We start from the raw sequence: 19,244 nt of genomic DNA, 5'->3' as shown, positions 1-19,244 counted from the left end.
CTTCCAACTTTTGCAGATACTTTTTCATGTTTCCACTCCCTCTGGAGTGTCTACTCTGTTACCAATCTTGGTATCATCTGCACAAAGGCAAACCTTTCCTAACCCTTTGACAATATCACAAACATATAGAACAGAATCGGCCCCAGCATCGATCCTTGAGGCATTCCGCTACTCATCTTTCCTCCAAACAAATTCTATTAACCACCACCCTTTGACGGCTGTCTGTCAACAAGTTTAACATAGTAACATAGTAGATGACGACAGATAAAGACCCGAATGGTCCATCCAGTCTGCCCAACCTGATTCAATTTAATTTTTTTTTTATTTAAATTTTTTCTTCTTAACTATTTCTGGGCAAGAATCCAAAGTTCTACCCGGTAATGTGCTTGGGTTCCAAGTTTCTAATTCAGTTCACCACTTTGGGTCCTAACTTCAGAAGATCAAGTTTGTTCAAGAGCCTCCTATGAGAAATTGTTCCCTTGATTGTGGGATTATATCCTAAAAGATCCGATGAAGGTTTGTTTGACTTATCTGTTTTGAAAAAGGAAAGCTATGAGGAAAATATGAAGAATATAACTGTAAGGAGTTTTTTGACCTGTGACTGAGATTGGGTTGATGCAGTGCTGTTGAATGTTTTTCATTAATGCAGACTATCCCACTAGATAAGATCTTTTCCTCCATATTAAATAAGTCTTAAGTGTATATGGTCAACCATTCCTTCATTGGTTTTCACAAAGTCCACGGTTGTTGAATATACTAGTAATGTCAGGATGGGAGTGAAAGCATGTGGTCTGAACCTTAGTGATGCTCATCAGCGAGCACTGAATAGTAGAGGTCTGTGGAGGCTCATAATTATCTATAAAATTGCTGAGGGCTTAAACAGCTTGCACACCATCAGATCCTCTCCGAGGTCCAGGGCTGCCACCTGGTCGAGACCTGTCCTTCCCCTGCTACTGAGGATCCAGACTGGGAAAGTAAAGATATAGATACAGAATTCTCCTCATCCCAGTCCTCTTCCAGCAGGATTTTTGACCTGGAGCTTGAGCCATCTGAGTTCCCATACCCCAAGAGGGACCAAAGGGAACTAAGGCAGCTGCTTCTGCCTCCTCATGAGCCATGCGGTACGTGGGACATGGACAGTCCAAGGTTGGCCATCGAACACAAATCTGGCATGAATCCTGGGTATCCTAGCCTGAAGAATCCATCTAGAGCAATTTTGAGCCAAACTGAGGTGCTTTAAGGTAAATACAGGCTTTTATTTTAAAACTGGGTAATCCAAGATGGCCAACATGACACTGATTTTAGCACCAAAAATGGTCTGTGGTAGCTAAATAAAGGGTCAAAAAACTTGGAGAATAAGATTTTAGAGGTGGGGGGTCTCTGTCTTTAATCCCAGAAACCTTCAAAAATCACTTTTGGAGAACACCCCCTCCCCCTCCTCCCATGCAGGTACTGGGAGCTGCTTAGGCTGAAAGTGCAGTCAGAGAAGTTCTGCCTCAGATAAGCTTGAAGACTGGACAACTTGTTTCTTCAGACTGCTTCTAAGTCCTACCAGCCAGACTGCCACCTCAACCCCCACTGGAACTTGCGCGTGAAGTTGAAGGAAGGAAAACACAGTCAGCACCCGATCTTGATGAAACACGACGACAAGGCCACTCAAGCTGTGCTCAAACTCTCTGTAGAGAAAACCTGTAAGAAGCCTTACTTCCAAGGGAACAGTCCCTGAGCTCCTGGACTCTTAGTGCAGGCTGGCCAAGCAGACTGTCTCTTGGCTACAGACTCTCCCCCTCAGAGTTTGTGACCTCTCGCAGCCAGAGATGCTCCAAAACTGAGATCCTCTGCATCACGAAAAGGCTCATGACTGGATTAAAAAAACAAAAATAAAGGAAAATAAATATCAGTAGGACAGGCTCCTACCATCTTGCGTGAAGAGAACAAAACTGAGGAATTCGAGGACAGCCCAGTATGATGGGAGGTGGAGCAAAAAAATGTAGGTGAGGCCCTCTATACCAGATCTCGCGATCAAAGATATACAACCCACAGGCTCAAGAATAATGTGCCTACTCACTATAATGAGGAATTTGGGCAATATATTTCACTTTGTTTCACTAAAAAACAAACAAAAACACAACCTCCCCTCCACCCCAATATGTTAACATTCCATGGAAAACTTTCAAAGGAAATGTGGATAGCAGTTTACAAAAGATATTCAATTCTGTGCTTACCTGCTGCTTGGAAAACCTGGATGCCCTATCCCGTAATTTGTTAAACATGCATCATATTGCTTTAGTTGTCCATGTCACTCTGGCTAATGTGCAGTTCTAAAACTAACATTATATCCAAATTAGAGAATGACACGGTGACAAAATTCATAACCGCGGGAAATAATCCCATGTCATTTTTTAGTGTCTATTTCAGCCTCAATCCTTCTACACCAGCATTCTTCAAAGCAAAGCTTGAGGGACAGTGGTTGTGGCCATTCATACTCTGATTCTTCCCTCTCTCCTTAAAGAATGACATGAAGATGGTTTACTGCGGTTATCCGCGGGGACGGGAACGGTGATGAATTTTGTCACTGTGTCATTCTCTAAAATCATACCCAGGCACCCCCCATCCCATTGTGTTCCACTCCTCGCTCCCACCCAAAAATATTCCTATATATCTAAATATTAGTTTGGTATAGTATGCGAATATAAAGAAACCACAGTTTTAGCTTCATTTGGAACCTAAGTTTTCAAGGAGATAATAATAAGGGGAAGGTTTTTTTTTTTTTTAGTTAACTAAAACACTGCACAAAAACAGCTATTTTAGAAGTTTTCTTTTCATGCATTAAAACCATTGAGTCACAGCTGAAAATTGACTTAAATTAACTAGCTGAAATACATGGATAGCTAAACTTAGCTGGGTAATGATGAAAATTAATGCTGGCTAGTTCATTCTCCAACCTTACTTCAGCCCTGCATCCCAAGAACACCCATAAATGAATAGCTTGGGGAGGAAAATTTCACTTCAAAATATCTATTCCATTTTACCAATTAAAAGCTTCTGGGCAAGGAGAGATTTTACTAATAGGCATGAAAAGAACAATTTTAACCTAGGTGCCCAACTTATGTGCATGCTACACATGCATATTTTTAGAATAATTAAAATATGTGTGCAAATGCATTCTAAGTACAATTTTGCAAATATCAGCTTAACTTACATAGAATGTATGTGCAAGAAGGGTGGAGTATGGGCATGACATACTCAGGGCTTCTAGGGACACAGGTAGCTACCACTATGGCTGGCATAAGTTATGTTACACATTTCGATACCTGGTTACACTAGTATTCTTCAATGGAAACAAGATACCTAGAATAGAATAGGCTTCAACTTTATGACCTTTGGGCATGTAAAATGGAGGCATCCAGTTTTAGAACTGCCTCAAAATGAGCAATTGCATTTACTAGCTAGAGTTATAAACACAGAAAAGGATACAAGTTTTGGTACAAAGGGATTAATGACTTCAGTGCTCGGCTTGCATTAATAGCTGTTGCTTGAACTAAACCAGGGAGAATTTTTCCATTTACTATAGCGCCATCGAAGAGTGGACCAAAGAACGGAACCTGAGAAAGAAAATGTTTTCAGTCAGACCAATAGGTTAACCAAGAATCAGCCTGAATAAAGGAATACTTTAGAGATCTACCAATTCTAAATGCTATACATGCTACTACATGTGACAAAATTAGAGGCCATTTTACCATGGAAGAGAGAAGCCCTAAAAAGGATTTATTTTTCAAGTTGCCTCAATTCTATTTATTTATTTATTATTTATTAATTCAATTTTCTACACCATTCTCCCAGGTTTACATGCATTTATTCAGGTACTCAAGCAGTTTTCCTTTTCTGTTCTGGCGGGCTCACAATCTATCTAACGTACCTCGGGCAATGGGGGGATTAAGTGACTTGCCCAGGGTCACAAGGAGCAGCGTGGGTTTGAACCCACAACCTCAGGGTGCTGAAGCTGTAGCTTTAACTACTGCGCCACACTCTCCCCCTACACAACATCCCAAAAATTGCTAGTAGAGGGGCACTACATTCATTTCTTCTGGACTCCCGATAGATATGTTCAGAGGTGCTGAGGGTAGACCATTCCAGAAGAGAAATTAGACCTTATCTGCTAATTTGCTTTCCTTTAGTCCCTCCAGACAGACAGATGTGTTATGGATGTCTATCAGCATGTAGGAGGAGAATGACAGAACTCGGGTGCGACCTATAAGTTAGATGTGTAGTTCCTCCTACATTCAATATGAACGTAACAAGCACAAAGAACTAACAAATAGAATAAGAACCAACAAATCTTTCCTATCCTTTCTCTCCCGTGGCTTCAAAATCCCACATGATGTGCAGGAATGCTGCACTGCAAAGAAAGCAGCTGCCTCAAACAGCAAGAGCGGTCAAAGAGAATCCACAGCTGAAAACAAGCTGTGTAATGCTCATTGGTTTCTTGTCTACTCTATCACTTAAAGAGGTTATTTTTTTGTTGTAACAAAGAGAAATTTTTCCATCTGAAAGGCAGAACCACCTCAGGAACTACACAAATTCCCCGGAAAGATAACAACCAAAAAGGCAGAAGGCCAGATCATAACAATACAAGTGGAAACCCTGCTTTTCAAAAAATTCATCCAAATATCTTAACCCCTCTTCACCTACCTCCAAATAATTCTCCCCTATAAAATCCTCCCCAAATCACCTACCAAGCAAACAGATCCCTGAAATGTATTGTAATCTTACCTACTCCAAATGTAATCTATTTGTTTATATCACACAGTTCTGCACTGTCAATTTGCTATCCAACTTGTAAATCCCCTCGGAATCTTTCCAGCTATATCTCCTCTGTTGTTAAAAAAAAAAAAAAAAGTGTATCTTCACTGGAAAATGTCCAGCCAAATCTTTTGTAATCCGCCTTGAACTGCAAGGTATAGGCGGAATAGAAATCTGTAATGTAATGTAATGTAATTCTAGGCTTGTCTGGAGGACCTAATTGAAAGCAAATTAGCAGGTAAGGTCTAAATTCTCCTTCCTTAGTGTCCCTTCAGAATGGCCTAGATGGATGGGAAGTATCAAAGCAGTGAGCATCAAGGGTGGGACCCATGGAGCCCCTGCTCAAATATCCAAGCCCCAAAAGTGGAAAAGAAAGATATATTGGTGAGCTGGAAAACCAAACAACTAAATAGCTATAAGTCAGCTCTCTGGAACAGGAACTTTATTGAAGGTATAGATTTCTCAGCAAGCTGTATATATTTATTTACTAGGAATAATATACCGTCTTCTGAAGGAATTCACTCAAGGCATATAAAAGACAAATGGTGCATTTAGTCTTCCCATCCGCAGCATCCACTATCTCCTCCTCTCCCTAAGAGATCCCGTGTGCCTGTCCCATGCTTTCCTGAATTCAGACTGGAAGACTATTCCATGCATCTACCACCCTTTTTGTAAAAAAGTATTTCTTTAGATTACGCCTGAACCTATCACCTCTTAACCGCATTCTCACTCCTATCACCTCTTAACCGCATTCTCACTCCAGTCCATCTAAACCCTCCCAGCATTTGAAGCCCTCTCCAGCCCATCCTCCCCCAAATGGTCATATACAGACACAGACCGTGCAAATCTGCCCAGTACTGGCCTTAGTTCAATATTTAATATTATTTTCTGATTCTAGATCATCTGTGATCATCCCACGCTTCTTTGAACTCAGTCACCGTTTTCCTCTCCACTACCTCTCTTGGGAGCGCATTCCAGGCATCCACCACCCTCTTCGTAAAGTAGAATTTCCTAACATTGTTCTTGAATCTACCACGCCTCAACTTCAAATTATGTCCCCTGGTTTTACCATTTTCCTTTCTCTGGAAAATATTTTGTTCTACGTTAATACCCTTCAAGTATATGAACGTTTGAATCATATCTCCCCTGTCCCTCCTTTCCTCTAGGGTATACATATTCAGGGCTTCCAGTCTCTCCGTTTTCTGGTGCAAGCCTCCTATCATTTTTGTCCCTCTCCTCTGGACCGCTTCAAGTCTTCTTATGTCCTTTGCCAGATACGGTCTCTAAAACTGAACACAATACTCCAAGTGGAGCCTCAGCAATGACCTGTACAGGGGCATCAACACCTTCTTCCTTCTACTGGCTACGCCTCTCTTTATACAGCCCAGCATCCTTCTGGCAGCAGCCACCACCTTTTCGCCTTTAGATCTTCGGACACTATCACCCCAAGGTCCCTCTCCCCGTCCGTGCATATCAGCTTTTCACCTCCCAGCATATACGGTTCCTTCCGATTATTAATCCCCAATGCATTACTCTGCATTTCTTTGAATTGAATTTTAGTTGCCAGGCATTAGACCATTCCTCTAACTTTTGCAGATCCTTTTTCATATTTTAAACTCTCTCTTCAGTGTCTACTCTGATACAAATCTTGGTATCATCTACAAAAAGGCACACTTTTCCTTTTAACCCTTCAGCAATGTCAATCACAAACATATTGAACAGGATCGGCCCCAGCACTGAACCCTGAGGGACTCCACTACTCACCTTTCCTTCCTCCAAGCGACTTCCATTAACCACCAGCCTCTGGCGTCTGTCCGACAGCCAGTTTCTAACCCAGTTCACCACTTTGGGTCCTAACTTCAGCCCTTCAAGTTTGTTCAACAGCCTCCTATGAGTAACCGTATCAAAGGCTTTGCTGAAATCTAAGTAAATTACATCTAGCATATGTCCTTGATCCAGCTCTCTGGTCACCCAATCAAAAAATTCAATCAGGTTCGTTTGGCACGATTTACCTTTTGTAAAACCATGTTGCCTCGGATCCATTAGATTCAAGGAAGTACACTATCCTTTCTTTCAGCAACACTTCCATTATTTTTCCAACAACTGAAAATCTTAGTTTCCACAATACCGAGAAGCACTTTCTAATCAATGCATCCGTATGTTCACCTAAAGTCAGGGATCACTCCCGATGGTTCCAACAGAGCTGACAACTCCATTTCTTCTCCAACAGGCTTTAGATCCTTCTGTGATCTTTCAAAAAAATAAAGTTTCTGTAAAGAAGGAATATTAGTTTCTGAGATTCAGAAATCTTTAAACAGATCTCTGGGGGTCATATATTTAGGCACAGGAAAATTTAAAACTCTTAAATTAAGACTTCTATTTTGATTCTCCAGATTTTCAATTTTCCTCAGGAGTAGAGCTTTGTTGGAGATTTGTTGTTTTAATAAATTTTCCATTACAACAGATGACTTTTCAATTTTGTGATATCAATTGTATGTTTTTGAATCACCGCCTCTATGAGGCCAAGTTTAGTAGTAAGGTTTAAAGAATAGTTATGAAATTAGTACATACCAAATGAAGGTTTTCGATTGCAGTCCAGAGTGAATCCAATTTAACCAACGAAGGTCTTTTGAATGCAAGAACTATAGCCAGTTCCTGAACAGGAACTCCAGTAATAACTGGGCCTAGGCTTTCTCTACACTCCCCACTACTGAACATTCTAAGTGCTCCATTCCCATTGAACTGTAACACTGATAATGGTGTTGAAGCTTCCTCTTCCGAGTTTGCCGCAATCTCATTCGGAGAAATACAATGACCCTCCATGAATGGATGATGTTCTATGGCCTCTCTGGGAGCGGGGGGTGGGATGTGTTCCCCGAAGAGTGAACATCAGAAAAGCATTCTTGAATGGAAGTCTCAAGATCAGAAACCCTTAACCAAGCCATTCTGTGCATTGTGATAATAATGGCAGATGATCTAGAGGAAACATCAAAGATGCCCCTGGATAAATACTTTCTGGTAGCTACTAAGTTCTTGGTCAGGTGCTGAAATGGCCTTATTTGGTCTGAGGGAAGATGTTGCTCAAACTAGCAGTTGTTTTATTAAGGATTCAAGATAAACTGATATGTAAAATTGATAGTCCATTATCCTGTTTATAAGCATTGTGGACTAAAAAATGCATTTGCCAAAGTTGTCCAATGTTCTAGCCTCTCTACCAGGTGGAGTCAAAGCATATGAGAGAGAGCTATGTGCATGCTTGAGGGCAGACTCAAGAACTAGAAAATGATGTTGTAGTCAAAGCCTATCAAAACCAGGACATGTTTGTATTCTGTACATTATGTCAATTTTGTAGAGAGCCATTGGAATGGTCAAAGGGGTCTCTCAGATAATAAATAAAGCATCTTTCATGACTCTATGCAGTGGTACTTTTATGTATTCACTAAGTAGAACCTCATAATCCAGGAATTCAAAATGTTCTGAGCGAGGTTCATCTTCTGTCTCCAAGAAAGAAAGCATGATTCATTTGATACACAAAGCCTGTGAAAGATAGACCTTCAGATGGAGATCTTCTAAACGGAGAAGGATTGGAAGGTACACAGCATAGAATTCCTCTGCAAAATAGCCTGACAGGTCCTCACAGGAGTGCATAGACAAGTTTGTGTCAGATTCATCAAAGTGCTCCCTTCTAGAAGCCTGAGAAAGAGAATATTGAGGAGAGTGCCAAGGTGAGCACTGAGTGTCGGAGCAGTCTACGGTAGAAACATAGAAACATAGAAGATGACGGCAGAAATGGGCCACGGCCCAACAAGTCTGCCCACTCTACTAACCCACCCCCTAATTTCTTCCTTGAAGTGATCCCACATGCCTTTCTTAAAATGCCAAGGTGAGCACTGAGTGTCGGAGCAGTCTACGGCAGAAACATAGAAACATAGGAGATGACAGCAGAAATGGGCCACGGCCCAAGTCTGCCCGCTCTACTAACCCACCCCCTAATTTCTTCCTTGAAGTGATCCCACATTTTCTCTTAAAATCCAAAACGCTGCTGGCCTCAATTACCTGAATTGGAAGACTATTCCAATTGTCGACCACCCTTTCGGTGAAGAAATACTTCCTGGTATCACTATGAAATCTCCCACCCCTGAGTTTCAACGGATGTCCTCTTATCGCCGAAGGTCCTTTAAGAAAGAAGATATCCTCTTCTACCTCAATATGGCCCGTGACATATTTGAATGTCTCGATCATGTCACTTCTTCCTCTACATTCCTAGAGTGAGTACAGCTGCAATTTGCCCAGCCGTTCCTCATACGGGAGGTTCTTGAGTCCCGAGACCATCTTGGTGGCCATTCACTGAACCGATTCAATTCTCCGCACATCTTTTTGATAATGTGGTCTCCAGAATTGTACACAATATTCTAGATGAGGTCTCACCATGGATCTGTACAATGGCATTATAACTTCGGGCTTCCGGCTGATGAAACTTCTTCAGATACAACCCATCATTTGTCTAGCCTTGGATGTAGCCTTCTCCACTTGATTGGCAGTCTTCATGTCTTCACTAATGATCACTCCCAAGTTCCATTCTGCTGCAGTTCTTGCTAAGGTCTCACCATTTAGGGTGTAAGTTCTGCATAGATTTCTGCTGCCAAGGTGCATGACCTTACAGTTTTTGGCATTAAAACTTAGTTGCCAAGTTGAGGACCACTACTCCAGTAAGAGTAGGTCATGCGTCATACAGTCGGACACTGTGCTATCGCCTACTATGTTGCATAGTTTGGCGTCATCGGCGAATAATATAATTTTACCTTGAAGCCCCTGAGTCAGGTCCCTTACGAAGATATTAAATAAGATCGGACCCAGTACCGAGCCCTGCGGTATTCCACTGATCACTTCCGACGTTTCGGTGACAGTACCGTTCACCACCACCCTCTGAAGTCTACCTTTGAGCCAGTCTTTTACCCATGCAGTTAACGTTTCTCCTAATCCCATCGAACTCATCTTGCTCAATAACCTGCAGTGTGGAACACTATTGAAAGCCTTGCTGAAGTCTAAGTACACGACGTCCAGGGACTCCCCCATATCCAGCTTTTTCATCAAAGAAGCTGATCAGATTGGACTGGCAGGACCTTCCCGTTGTAAATCCATGTTGATGGAGATCTCGTAGATTCTCATCGTTCAGGATCGTGTCTAATTTGTGTTTGATTAGTGTTTCCATAATTTTACACACTATCAATGTGAGACTCACTGGTCTGTAATTTGCAGCCTCTGTCCTGCATCCCTTTTTGTGAAGTGGAATTACGTTAGCTGTTTTCCAGTCCAATGGGACTCTTCCTGTACTTAGGGAAGATTGAAGAGCGTGATAACGGTTCCGCCAGAACTTCACTCAATTTCCTAAGCACCCTGGTACGGGTTGTTAACACATAGGAGACTTCAATAATGAAGCATGCCTATGTGGAAACACCAACTGGAGAGAGGGTGAGTTGTCATCTACACGTCGATACTTGGCATGTGTCGACAAGGAAAAGGCCTAAGGAACACTGAGGCATGTCTGGCAAGGGAGAGATGTTTATGTTTAGCTTTCTTATGCAGGTCTCCCAAAGAATGAGATACTGATGAGGAAGAAGTTGAATTGCTGTGCTGCATCAACTTCAATGCACAATGCTCCAAGTGCAACGTCAATGCAGATGGTAGACAGTTCGATGCAGGTGTCAATGTAAGCTGGGCTTCTGGTTCCAAATCCCCAGCCATGCTTGATGTTGCTGACATGGTACCGAAATACTTCTCAAATTGAAGTTTGCAGGCTTTCAGCACCTCTAATGCATGCAAAAGCAGAGGGCACAAGTAATGTCCCAATTATCAGGACCATCGCACTAAACACACCAGCTGTGCGGGTCAACGGCCAAGATGGTTCTGTTAAATCAGAGCACCTCTAGAAGCTGCGAAGCGCCTTGTACAAGGAGAGAAAATGGTGAAGAGATCAATGGCACAGGGAGTTCAAGTAAAAGTTTTTCTGGAGAAGACTTAATGCTCCCAGTAGGAGAAAAGGCTCCAAGTGGCCTAAAGGCACCAAACTGAAAAAGTTGGAAAAACTGAAAAGAAATTTGACTAACAGCAATAAACTGAAGAAAAAGAAACTATGAGGGAAATGAAAGGAAGACACCAGAAAGGTTAAATGTTTGACAAACTGAGGAGAACTCTAAAGACATAGCTTCTCAGTTCAGCTCCTATGAGCCAACATTGGGCAGGAAGGTACCAGCACATGCACGGTAGAGGCAGTGTCTTAAAATTTAAAGTTAATTTCAACTACACAAACCCACTTGAGAAAGAATATAATGTTATCAAGGAAAGAGATTCTTCCTTGATGGTGAAATTAAAGTAGCACTAAGTGCAGAAGATACAACAGTATCTGAATGACTCTCAATAATAATAATAATGATAACATAATGATAACTGTGTAAAGGGAGAGCCCTCAGTATTCATAACTTACACCAAATGACCTAATAGGAAAAGTTGTCTACACTATGCAGATAAGTACTGGGCTTAATTTTTGATCGTTTTTCAGTTGATTTCTTATGACTAGTACACCCAAAGGCTTGAATTTTGAACATTGAGTACTGAATTGAGTTGACTAGCAGCATCCAAAATTATTGTAATTATTTTTGCTTTTTACACATTTTGCACTGTATAAGTTTCACTGAGATTCATGATGGGAGTAAGCCCAGGGATGTTTCACAAGCAAACCCTCTTATTGAGTATGCAATGTGACAATTTTGCCTATTAGGTCATTTGGCGTAAGTTGTGAAAACTGAGGGCTCTCCTTTTACACAGTTATCATTATGTTATCATTATTATTATTTTTGAGAGTCATTCAGATACTGTTGTATCTTCTGAACTTAGTGCTATCTCAACTGATTTTGGCCATCTGCTTTTCTCTCACCACCAAGGAAGAATCTCTTTTCTTGTTAAAATTTAAAGTGACAGTACACTTAGTATCTGTCCATACTAGGTTCCATGGATAACATCACCCATCTGTGAGAATATTATACCTGCTTGTCCTCAAATAACTTACCAAACTCTTGTTCACGTCTAAATCCTTCTTGTATAGGATCAATACTGAGAAAGTGTGCTAAAATGTAGACTATTTTAGCATAAAATGTATACCCAAAACATGATCTAAACCCTAATAAAGAAAGACAACTCAACTGAATAAGCAAACAAAAGGAATACATTTTGATTATCTGTTCAATTAAAGCTTCAATAAGTATCCTTGTGAAAAAAAAGTGATCCTTTCATTCAGTAACTGATAACACATGTTTGAGTTTGTCTTGCCTGCTCTTCCATGCAAAACTCTTTCAAGTTTCTGACGTTGCATGAACAACCCATTTCAGCACTTGTCACGACATTTCAAAATGGTTTAGACTGGCACTCTAACTTGGCCAATATAAAATATTTTCTTCAGTAATTTTTAGCTCAGTTTCAATTCAGACTGATTCCCTGACATTCTCCTTTAGAATTTTCTAATATAACGCAGAATTAAAACAGAATTTCATCAATGATAGCAAACTGTCTAGGTCCTGATGTGGCAAAACAGCCAGATACTAAGGACTCCTTTTACAAAGCCGTGCTAGGGTCTTAACATGCGGAATAGCACACGCTAAATTGCTGCATGCGCTAGCTGCTACTGCCTCCTTTTGAGCAGGTGGTAGATTTCCGGCTAGCGCATGCTAATCTGGTACGTTCGATAAAACTGCTAGCGCGGCTTTGTAAAAGGAGCCCTAAGTAACCACCACCATATTTGACAGGATGAGCTTCATAATTTGAAAGGCAGTGTCTGTTATGACCACTGTTCTCTAGATAACTATTATTGTTTGCCTTAGGTTCCCCAAACAGCAGTTGAACAGATGAATCAAATAAAATTTTTTGGTTAAAATAAACATTTTCTCTTTGTCTTCACCTGCACTGTATACTATTCACTCTCTAAACATAACTTAATAGGGAGTATTAAAGGGAAAGTAGGTTTCAAAAACTGTTATCCTTCTGCATTTTTGTTTTATCTTTGACCATTTATGTTGTTAGTCACAAAATGTGAGAAAATCTTACTTATAATATAAAGACAAAATGAATCTCACCTCTGGCTTTTTCATAATCTGGATACTGTACATGTGGTTTTTCATTGGATAGATGATGATAAGGACATCACCAAACTCTGTAGGAATAATGCCCCTTCTGTAGTCTCGAGTATGCTCAGACCAGATAATGTGTACTTCATCATTTCCTAAGTGTCTCAACTAAAAATAAGTAAAAAAAGACGAGGAATATAATTTCACTTAATATTGCTGCAGTTAACCGTTGAAATAACATATCAAAGTCATAACAAAAACAAGAAATTCAAGAGTTCTATACACAAACCACATCTTCCGGTGCTCCCACTATACACAGTACTGTACATAAGAAGATGAATAACAGATAAAATACTGCAGAATAATTGCTTACCTGTAACTGTTCTACTCCTGGAAGAATTCAATGCAACTGTGCGGAGCAGAATTTGTGCAGAATTCTGCAAAGCTGCTGGCAACTGCTGGTCTTTCTCTGGCCCCTGCAGAGATTGGGTGGAAGAGGAGAGGAAATGAACTGACCTGCACATCAGGTCACTTCCTGCTGCTCTGCCGGCTTACACTCAAATATGTATATGAAATGTGCTGGCCTCCTTAGAGCCCCACGGTTCAAACACACACAGCAGGATAGAGAATGGTTGATGCCTGCTAAGTGTGCTGTGGGAAAGGGACAAAGCATTGTGAGTGCTACAGGGACAGAGGGGATGGCAGGCAGAGCAAGCTCAGTGTTCCATGGTGGGGATAGAACAGGCAGAGCAAATTAGTGTGCATCTTGGAAGAGGAGAAAAGAAAAATAAGGGGGGGGGGGACAGAGAGCAAGATGATTGTTCCAAGGGAAGAGAGCAAGATGACTGTGCCATAGGGAGGTGGTGGGGGGTGGAGGTGGTAGAATGGGGTAGTGAAAGCTGATTCTGCAACATAGGGATCTGGGGAAGGGGGGGACAGAAAAAGATGAGAGTCCCATGGGGATGGGGGGGGGCGGGAATCAAGCTTGAGGGTGCATCATGGGAAGGAGGAAGAGAGAGAATTATAGTAGGGTAGAGGAGAAAGAATAGAAACATAGAAGATGACGGCAGAAAAGGGCCATAGCCCATCAAGTCTGCCCACCCCATTAACCCTCCCCTAACAACCTCCTAAGGGGTCGCTCACAGGTGGCATCACCTCTACACTGCCCTCGTAAAGACCCAACGTGGGCATCCCATTTATTCTTAAAATCTTGTATGCTGCTGGCCGCGATCACCTGCTCTGGGAGTTTGTTCCAATGGTCTACCACTCTTTCTGTGAAGAAGTACTTCCTGGTATCCCCATGAAATTTCCCTCCCCTGATTCTCAGCGGATGTCCCCTTGTGGCTGACGGACCCTTGAAAGAGAAAATGTTGTCTTCCACCTCTATGCGGCCAGTGATGTACTTAAATGTCTCAATCATGTCTCCCCTCTCCCTACGCTCTTCGAGAAGTATGGGGTATGCTGAGGGATACATCAAAGGATATGCTATTTTTAAAGAACAGTAATTATAGATGTGTTTTAAATTTCTCAAAAATTAAATATTTTGATTGGATTCATATTATATGAAATAGGACATTCACCTTTAGCCATGTTTTTATTCACATCTTCGAAGAAATGTAGTAGATTGATGAGGTCATATTTTCCATGTTGGCTTTGTATCAATAATCCATGCTTATGTATATGCTCCATATTTTTGTTCTTAATAATAGTCTCTACCATTTTTCCTAGTACTGATGTCAGACTCACCAGTAGAGAATGACACGGTGGCTGTTACCCGCGGGTAACCCGCCAAAATGGTGAGGAAAAACCTGTGTTCACCGTGGCTACGGGGACAAGGCCATTCACCGCCCCGTGGAGTGGTGAATGGCCTTGTCCCTGCAGTTAAGGGAAGGAATGCATGCGGTCACCTATCGCGTTCCCTCCCTCCTTACTGCCACCGCCGAGTTTAAACAGCTCCCTACTCCCTCCCTGCCCCTTACCTTCGTGGCCGCGATTTCTAAACTGCCTTCTTACAGCAGCCGGAGCATTGAAGCTGCGTGTGGCTGCTGTAAAGGTAATCTCTGATGCAACCGGAAGTTGCATCAGAGACGACCTTTCCGGCAACCATATGAAACTTCAACGCTCCGGCTGCTGTAAGAAGGCAGTTTAGACATCGCCGGCCACGAAGGTAAAGGGCAGGGAGGTTTGTTGGCACAATTGTCGGACTGGGCCTGTTGTCCGGGGGGAGGCACCCGGTGCATGGCGGAAGTGGCTAAGAGGTGTTCTCGCTGCGGGCGGGGGGGGGGGTGTGTGTGAACGCACCACGAAGGGCAGGGAGGGAGAAAAGAAGGATAGGTGGGATGGAGAGGAACAGACGCTGAAAGGAAATGGGTAAAACAGGGTGGGGAGACGACGCTGAACGGACATGGGGAAGACAGAGTGGGGAGAAGGATGCTGAAAGGACATGGGGAAGACAGAGTGGGAGAAGACGCTGAAGGGACATGGGGAAAAGAGAGTGGGGAGAAGATGCTGGCAGGGAAGAAGACATAGATTCCAGACTATGGGGGGAGCGGAGGGAAGAAGATGGGTGGCAGACCAATTTGGAGGTGGGGGGAAGAAAGGGAGAGGCACAGTAACAAAGCAAATGAAAGATGCAGAGAGAAGAGAGACAGTGGATGAAAGGAATTGAATGAGAAGATGAGGAAAGCAGAAACCAGACAACAAAGGTAGAAAAAAAAATTCTATTTCTTTTTCTTATTTTTTTGCTTAGGATAAAGAAGTATATTAGTTGTGTTGATAAAAATTTATAAACAAAGCCCTGCCAGCTGAACATCTTTCTCCAGTTCAGCAACCAGTACTTTGATTTATAAGGAAGGAATAAGCTAAATATTGCAGTACTAGGCTTGTATGGATGCTGCGAGGATGGTAACGGGGCGGTGAATGGGATGGCAGTGACGGTGACGGTGACAGACAATGAAGGGGATGGCAGTGACGGGGCGGTGAAGGGGATGGTGCAGTGACGGGGACAGATTTTTCCCCTGTGTCATTCTCTACTCCATAATTTCCTGGATCATCTCTGAAACCTTTTCTAAAAATCTTGTGTCACGTTGGGCATCCCCCCAGTCTTTCAGTACCATGCTGGATTTTAACAATAAATTACAAATTACTAACAATAGCTTTGCAAGTTTATTTTTCAATTTTATTAGTACTTTGGGATATATACCATCATGTCCAGGCAATTTGACACGCTTCAGTTTGTCAAATTGCCCCATTACATCTTCCAGTGTTAGAGATTTGTTTCATTTGCCCCAGGTACATAAGATAGATTGTAAGCCTGCTGGGACAGACAGAGAAAAATGCTCAAGTACCTGAATAAATTCATGTAAAACCATTCTGAGCTACCCTGGGAGAACAGTATAGTATAGACTCATCAGAATTGAATATCATTTCTGGTACTAGTATCTCCCCTACATCTTCCTCAGTGAAGACCAAAGCAAAGAATTCACTTAATCTTTCTGTTATGGCCTTGTACTCCCCTGAACACCCCTTTTACCCCTTGGTCATCAAGCAGTCTGAAATAACCCGTAGCGCTTTCTAGGTTTAAGCACTATCCTGCCTCAGTGCAACAGCATTAACCATTGGTCACTGAGCCTGGTTTTCCTCTGAGACAGGGCACACTTTCATCCAAACATGCTACAGGTGTCTTAAACCAGCACTGATACATGTGGTAAAACTCTGTGGAAACTTGATAGGAAGATACTCTTCACACAAGTTTGTAATTAAAAACTGTGAAGATTTATTGCACAATAAAAATTAAGAATAGTGTTTCAGAACTACTGTAACATTTAAAAAATCTTCTGCCTAATTAAAGTGCATTACCAACTAAAAAACAGTTTAAAATCTTGTTAAAATCCAATTAAAATGATGCTACCATTTAGTTAAAATCTTACTAAAATCACATCTGTGGATAAACTGCTCAAATAAGAACATAAGCAATGCCTCTGCTGGGTCAGACCTGAGGTCCATCGTGCCCAGCAGTCCGCTCATGCGGCGGCCCAACAGGTCCAGGACCTGTGCAGTAATCCTCTATTTATACCCCTCTATCCCCTTTTCCAGTAGGAAATTGTCCAATCCTTTCTTGAATCCCAGTACCATACTCTGCCCTATTACACTCTCTGGAAGTGCATTCCAGGTGTCCACCACATGTTGGGTAAAGAAGAACTTCCTAGCATTTGTTTTGAATCTGTCCCCTTTTAACTGTTCTGAATGTCCTCTTGTTCTATTATTATTCGAAAGTTTGAAGAATCTGTCCCTCTCTACTCTCTCTATGCCCTTCATGATCTTATAAGTCTCTATCATATCCCCTCTAATTCTCCTCTTCTCCAGGGAAAAGAGACCCAGTTTCTCCAATCTCTCAGCGTATGAAAGGTTTTCCATCCCCTTTATCAGACGCGTCGCTCTCCTCTGAACCCTCTTGAGTAACGCCATGTCCTTGTTAAGGTACGGCGACCAATATTGGACGCAGTACTCCAGATGCGGATGCACCATCGCCCGATACAATGGCAGGATAACTTCTTTCGTTCTGGTTGTAATACTCTTCTTGATTATACCTAACATTCTGTTTGCCTTCTTAGCGGCCTCTTTCAGGCCTATCCAGTGTCACCTTAAGTGGAACACTTATCAGATAAGTATTGAATATTTCTTTAAACCTCGGGCATTACAGACTTATTCTTAAGCTACAGTAGGTTATTTTGTGATACTTTTGTCTCTCCAGATACCAGGAGCAAATAAGAATGGGATAAATCAAGGTGAATATATTTTGGTCCAAGTACTCAGTTTTCTAAAACAAAAGAAAAACGCCTCCAATGTCCTTTGAAAGTAGGAATGTACTATACACACCAATAAAAAGTGAATAAAAACAAAAACCTTCTCTCTTCAGGCCCTTGATGCTCTCTTGCGATGGGTATCATTAACTATTCTCCATTGCACCATCGCTGGACCTACCCAGGATCAGGATCAGTTGTGGAACTTAATATCCTCTAAATAAAATAAAAGGAAGCAAAACCCTAACTTCCTGTATGGAGTGTGCTCTGTCAGTGTCTTCTATGGCAGTAAAGCCCTGTATTTCTGTCTAAATTGAAATAAAACCAATATTTGTGGTTCCCTGGGCTAAACTACAGAATAACTGAAATTAGAGAAACACAGTTCACTCCTGCTTTCCTTTTACAAGGAGTCAATCTCATTCAATAGCACAGAATTCAATTTCATTAGCCATTTCACTGCCACAACTTGAGATTCAAAATTTCCAGTTCTCCTCTGTATTTTCTATTAAAATAAGTTACTTGCCCAAATTTGGCTCACCAGCAAGGTAGCACATTTAAACACTACTCTAAATATACCAAGCTGTTTTAATTTATTTATTATAAAAATTTGTATACCGTTTAAACCTAAACTGTTTACATATCGTTACATACATAGTTCAATAAAACAAATTAAATCAAACAAACATGAACATATAATCCTCAGAAAATCATAAAAAGCCCAGCAGAACAAGCACGAAAATCAATTTCTAGAAAAATGCATAAACAAATAACTGCGTTTTTAGTAGTTTTCTTTCCCTCAAAATTCAGGAAAGTTACCAAAATTCCTTTGTTTAAAAAGGTTTCTTGTGAGATTTCTCTCTCCTGAGCTCAGCCTGTAAATGACCGTTTCCTCAAACCCAAGCTCTAAAACCCAGCTTCCTTTAAAAGTCAAACTTAAAAATAAGGAATCTTCCAAAATAGCTGTTCTCCCAATCCCTCCAGGAGCTTTAATTTCTTTAAGTTATTAAAGATTTCTTGGTCACTCATACAGCCCTCTAATCAACCAGAGCAAACTTCCAGTTTCCAACGTTTTTCTCACTGACCAAAGGCAAAGATTTTTCTCTCACTTTCAACCAGAACCTGTCTCCCCAGGCTTTAAAACCCCCTTGTAGCTACTAAAACCATTTGGTCATGTTTCTATGTTTTTATATTTCTTTAATTTTACTTAAATTCTCATACAAAAATCAGGCAGCCCTCTCTCACACTTCTGCCCCTCTCAGCAGATCTTCCCCAACTATATCAAACTTTTTTTTTTTTTTTTAGATCCAGAACACACATACACCTCCATTCCATACATGGAAAACTAAGCACACACATCCCAGTAACTTTACCTGCTTTTCCTAGCTGACTTCAACCAATATAATTGTCCCTTACTACTAAATTGCCTCTGGGATGATTCCTCAACGGCACAATATACACATTTGATTTGCCATTCCTTATCCTATTTCCTTCAATCAGATTCTTCTTCCACTTTCTGAAGGAT

General features: G+C 41.4%; 1 protein-coding gene and 1 long non-coding RNA gene across 10 annotated transcripts in view; both read right to left on the bottom strand.

Annotated features, from left to right (window-relative positions):
• The window catches only part of LOC117363933, a 32,219-nt gene extending 29,822 nt beyond the window's left edge, over positions 1–2,397 (bottom strand). The window contains exon 1 of the long non-coding RNA XR_004540152.1: positions 1,706–2,397. This is a non-coding gene — a long non-coding RNA (uncharacterized LOC117363933). The remainder of the gene's footprint in view (positions 1–1,705) is intronic.
• The window catches only part of RALGAPA1 (Ral GTPase activating protein catalytic subunit alpha 1), a 678,446-nt gene that overhangs the window by 166,033 nt on the left and 493,169 nt on the right, over positions 1–19,244 (bottom strand). For all 9 annotated transcript variants that reach the window (XM_033952521.1, XM_033952520.1, XM_033952524.1 and 6 more), the window contains 2 exons: positions 12,930–13,088; positions 3,478–3,605 (listed from right to left, as the gene is read on the bottom strand). In XM_033952521.1, coding sequence (XP_033808412.1) covers positions 3,478–3,605; positions 12,930–13,088 — 287 coding nt within the window. The remainder of the gene's footprint in view (positions 1–3,477; positions 3,606–12,929; positions 13,089–19,244) is intronic.

This window comes from Geotrypetes seraphini, chromosome 7 (assembly GCF_902459505.1).
Source record: "Geotrypetes seraphini chromosome 7, aGeoSer1.1, whole genome shotgun sequence".
Lineage (NCBI taxonomy): Eukaryota > Metazoa > Chordata > Amphibia > Gymnophiona > Dermophiidae > Geotrypetes > Geotrypetes seraphini.
This window is presented reverse-complemented; position numbering and strand designations above follow the sequence as displayed.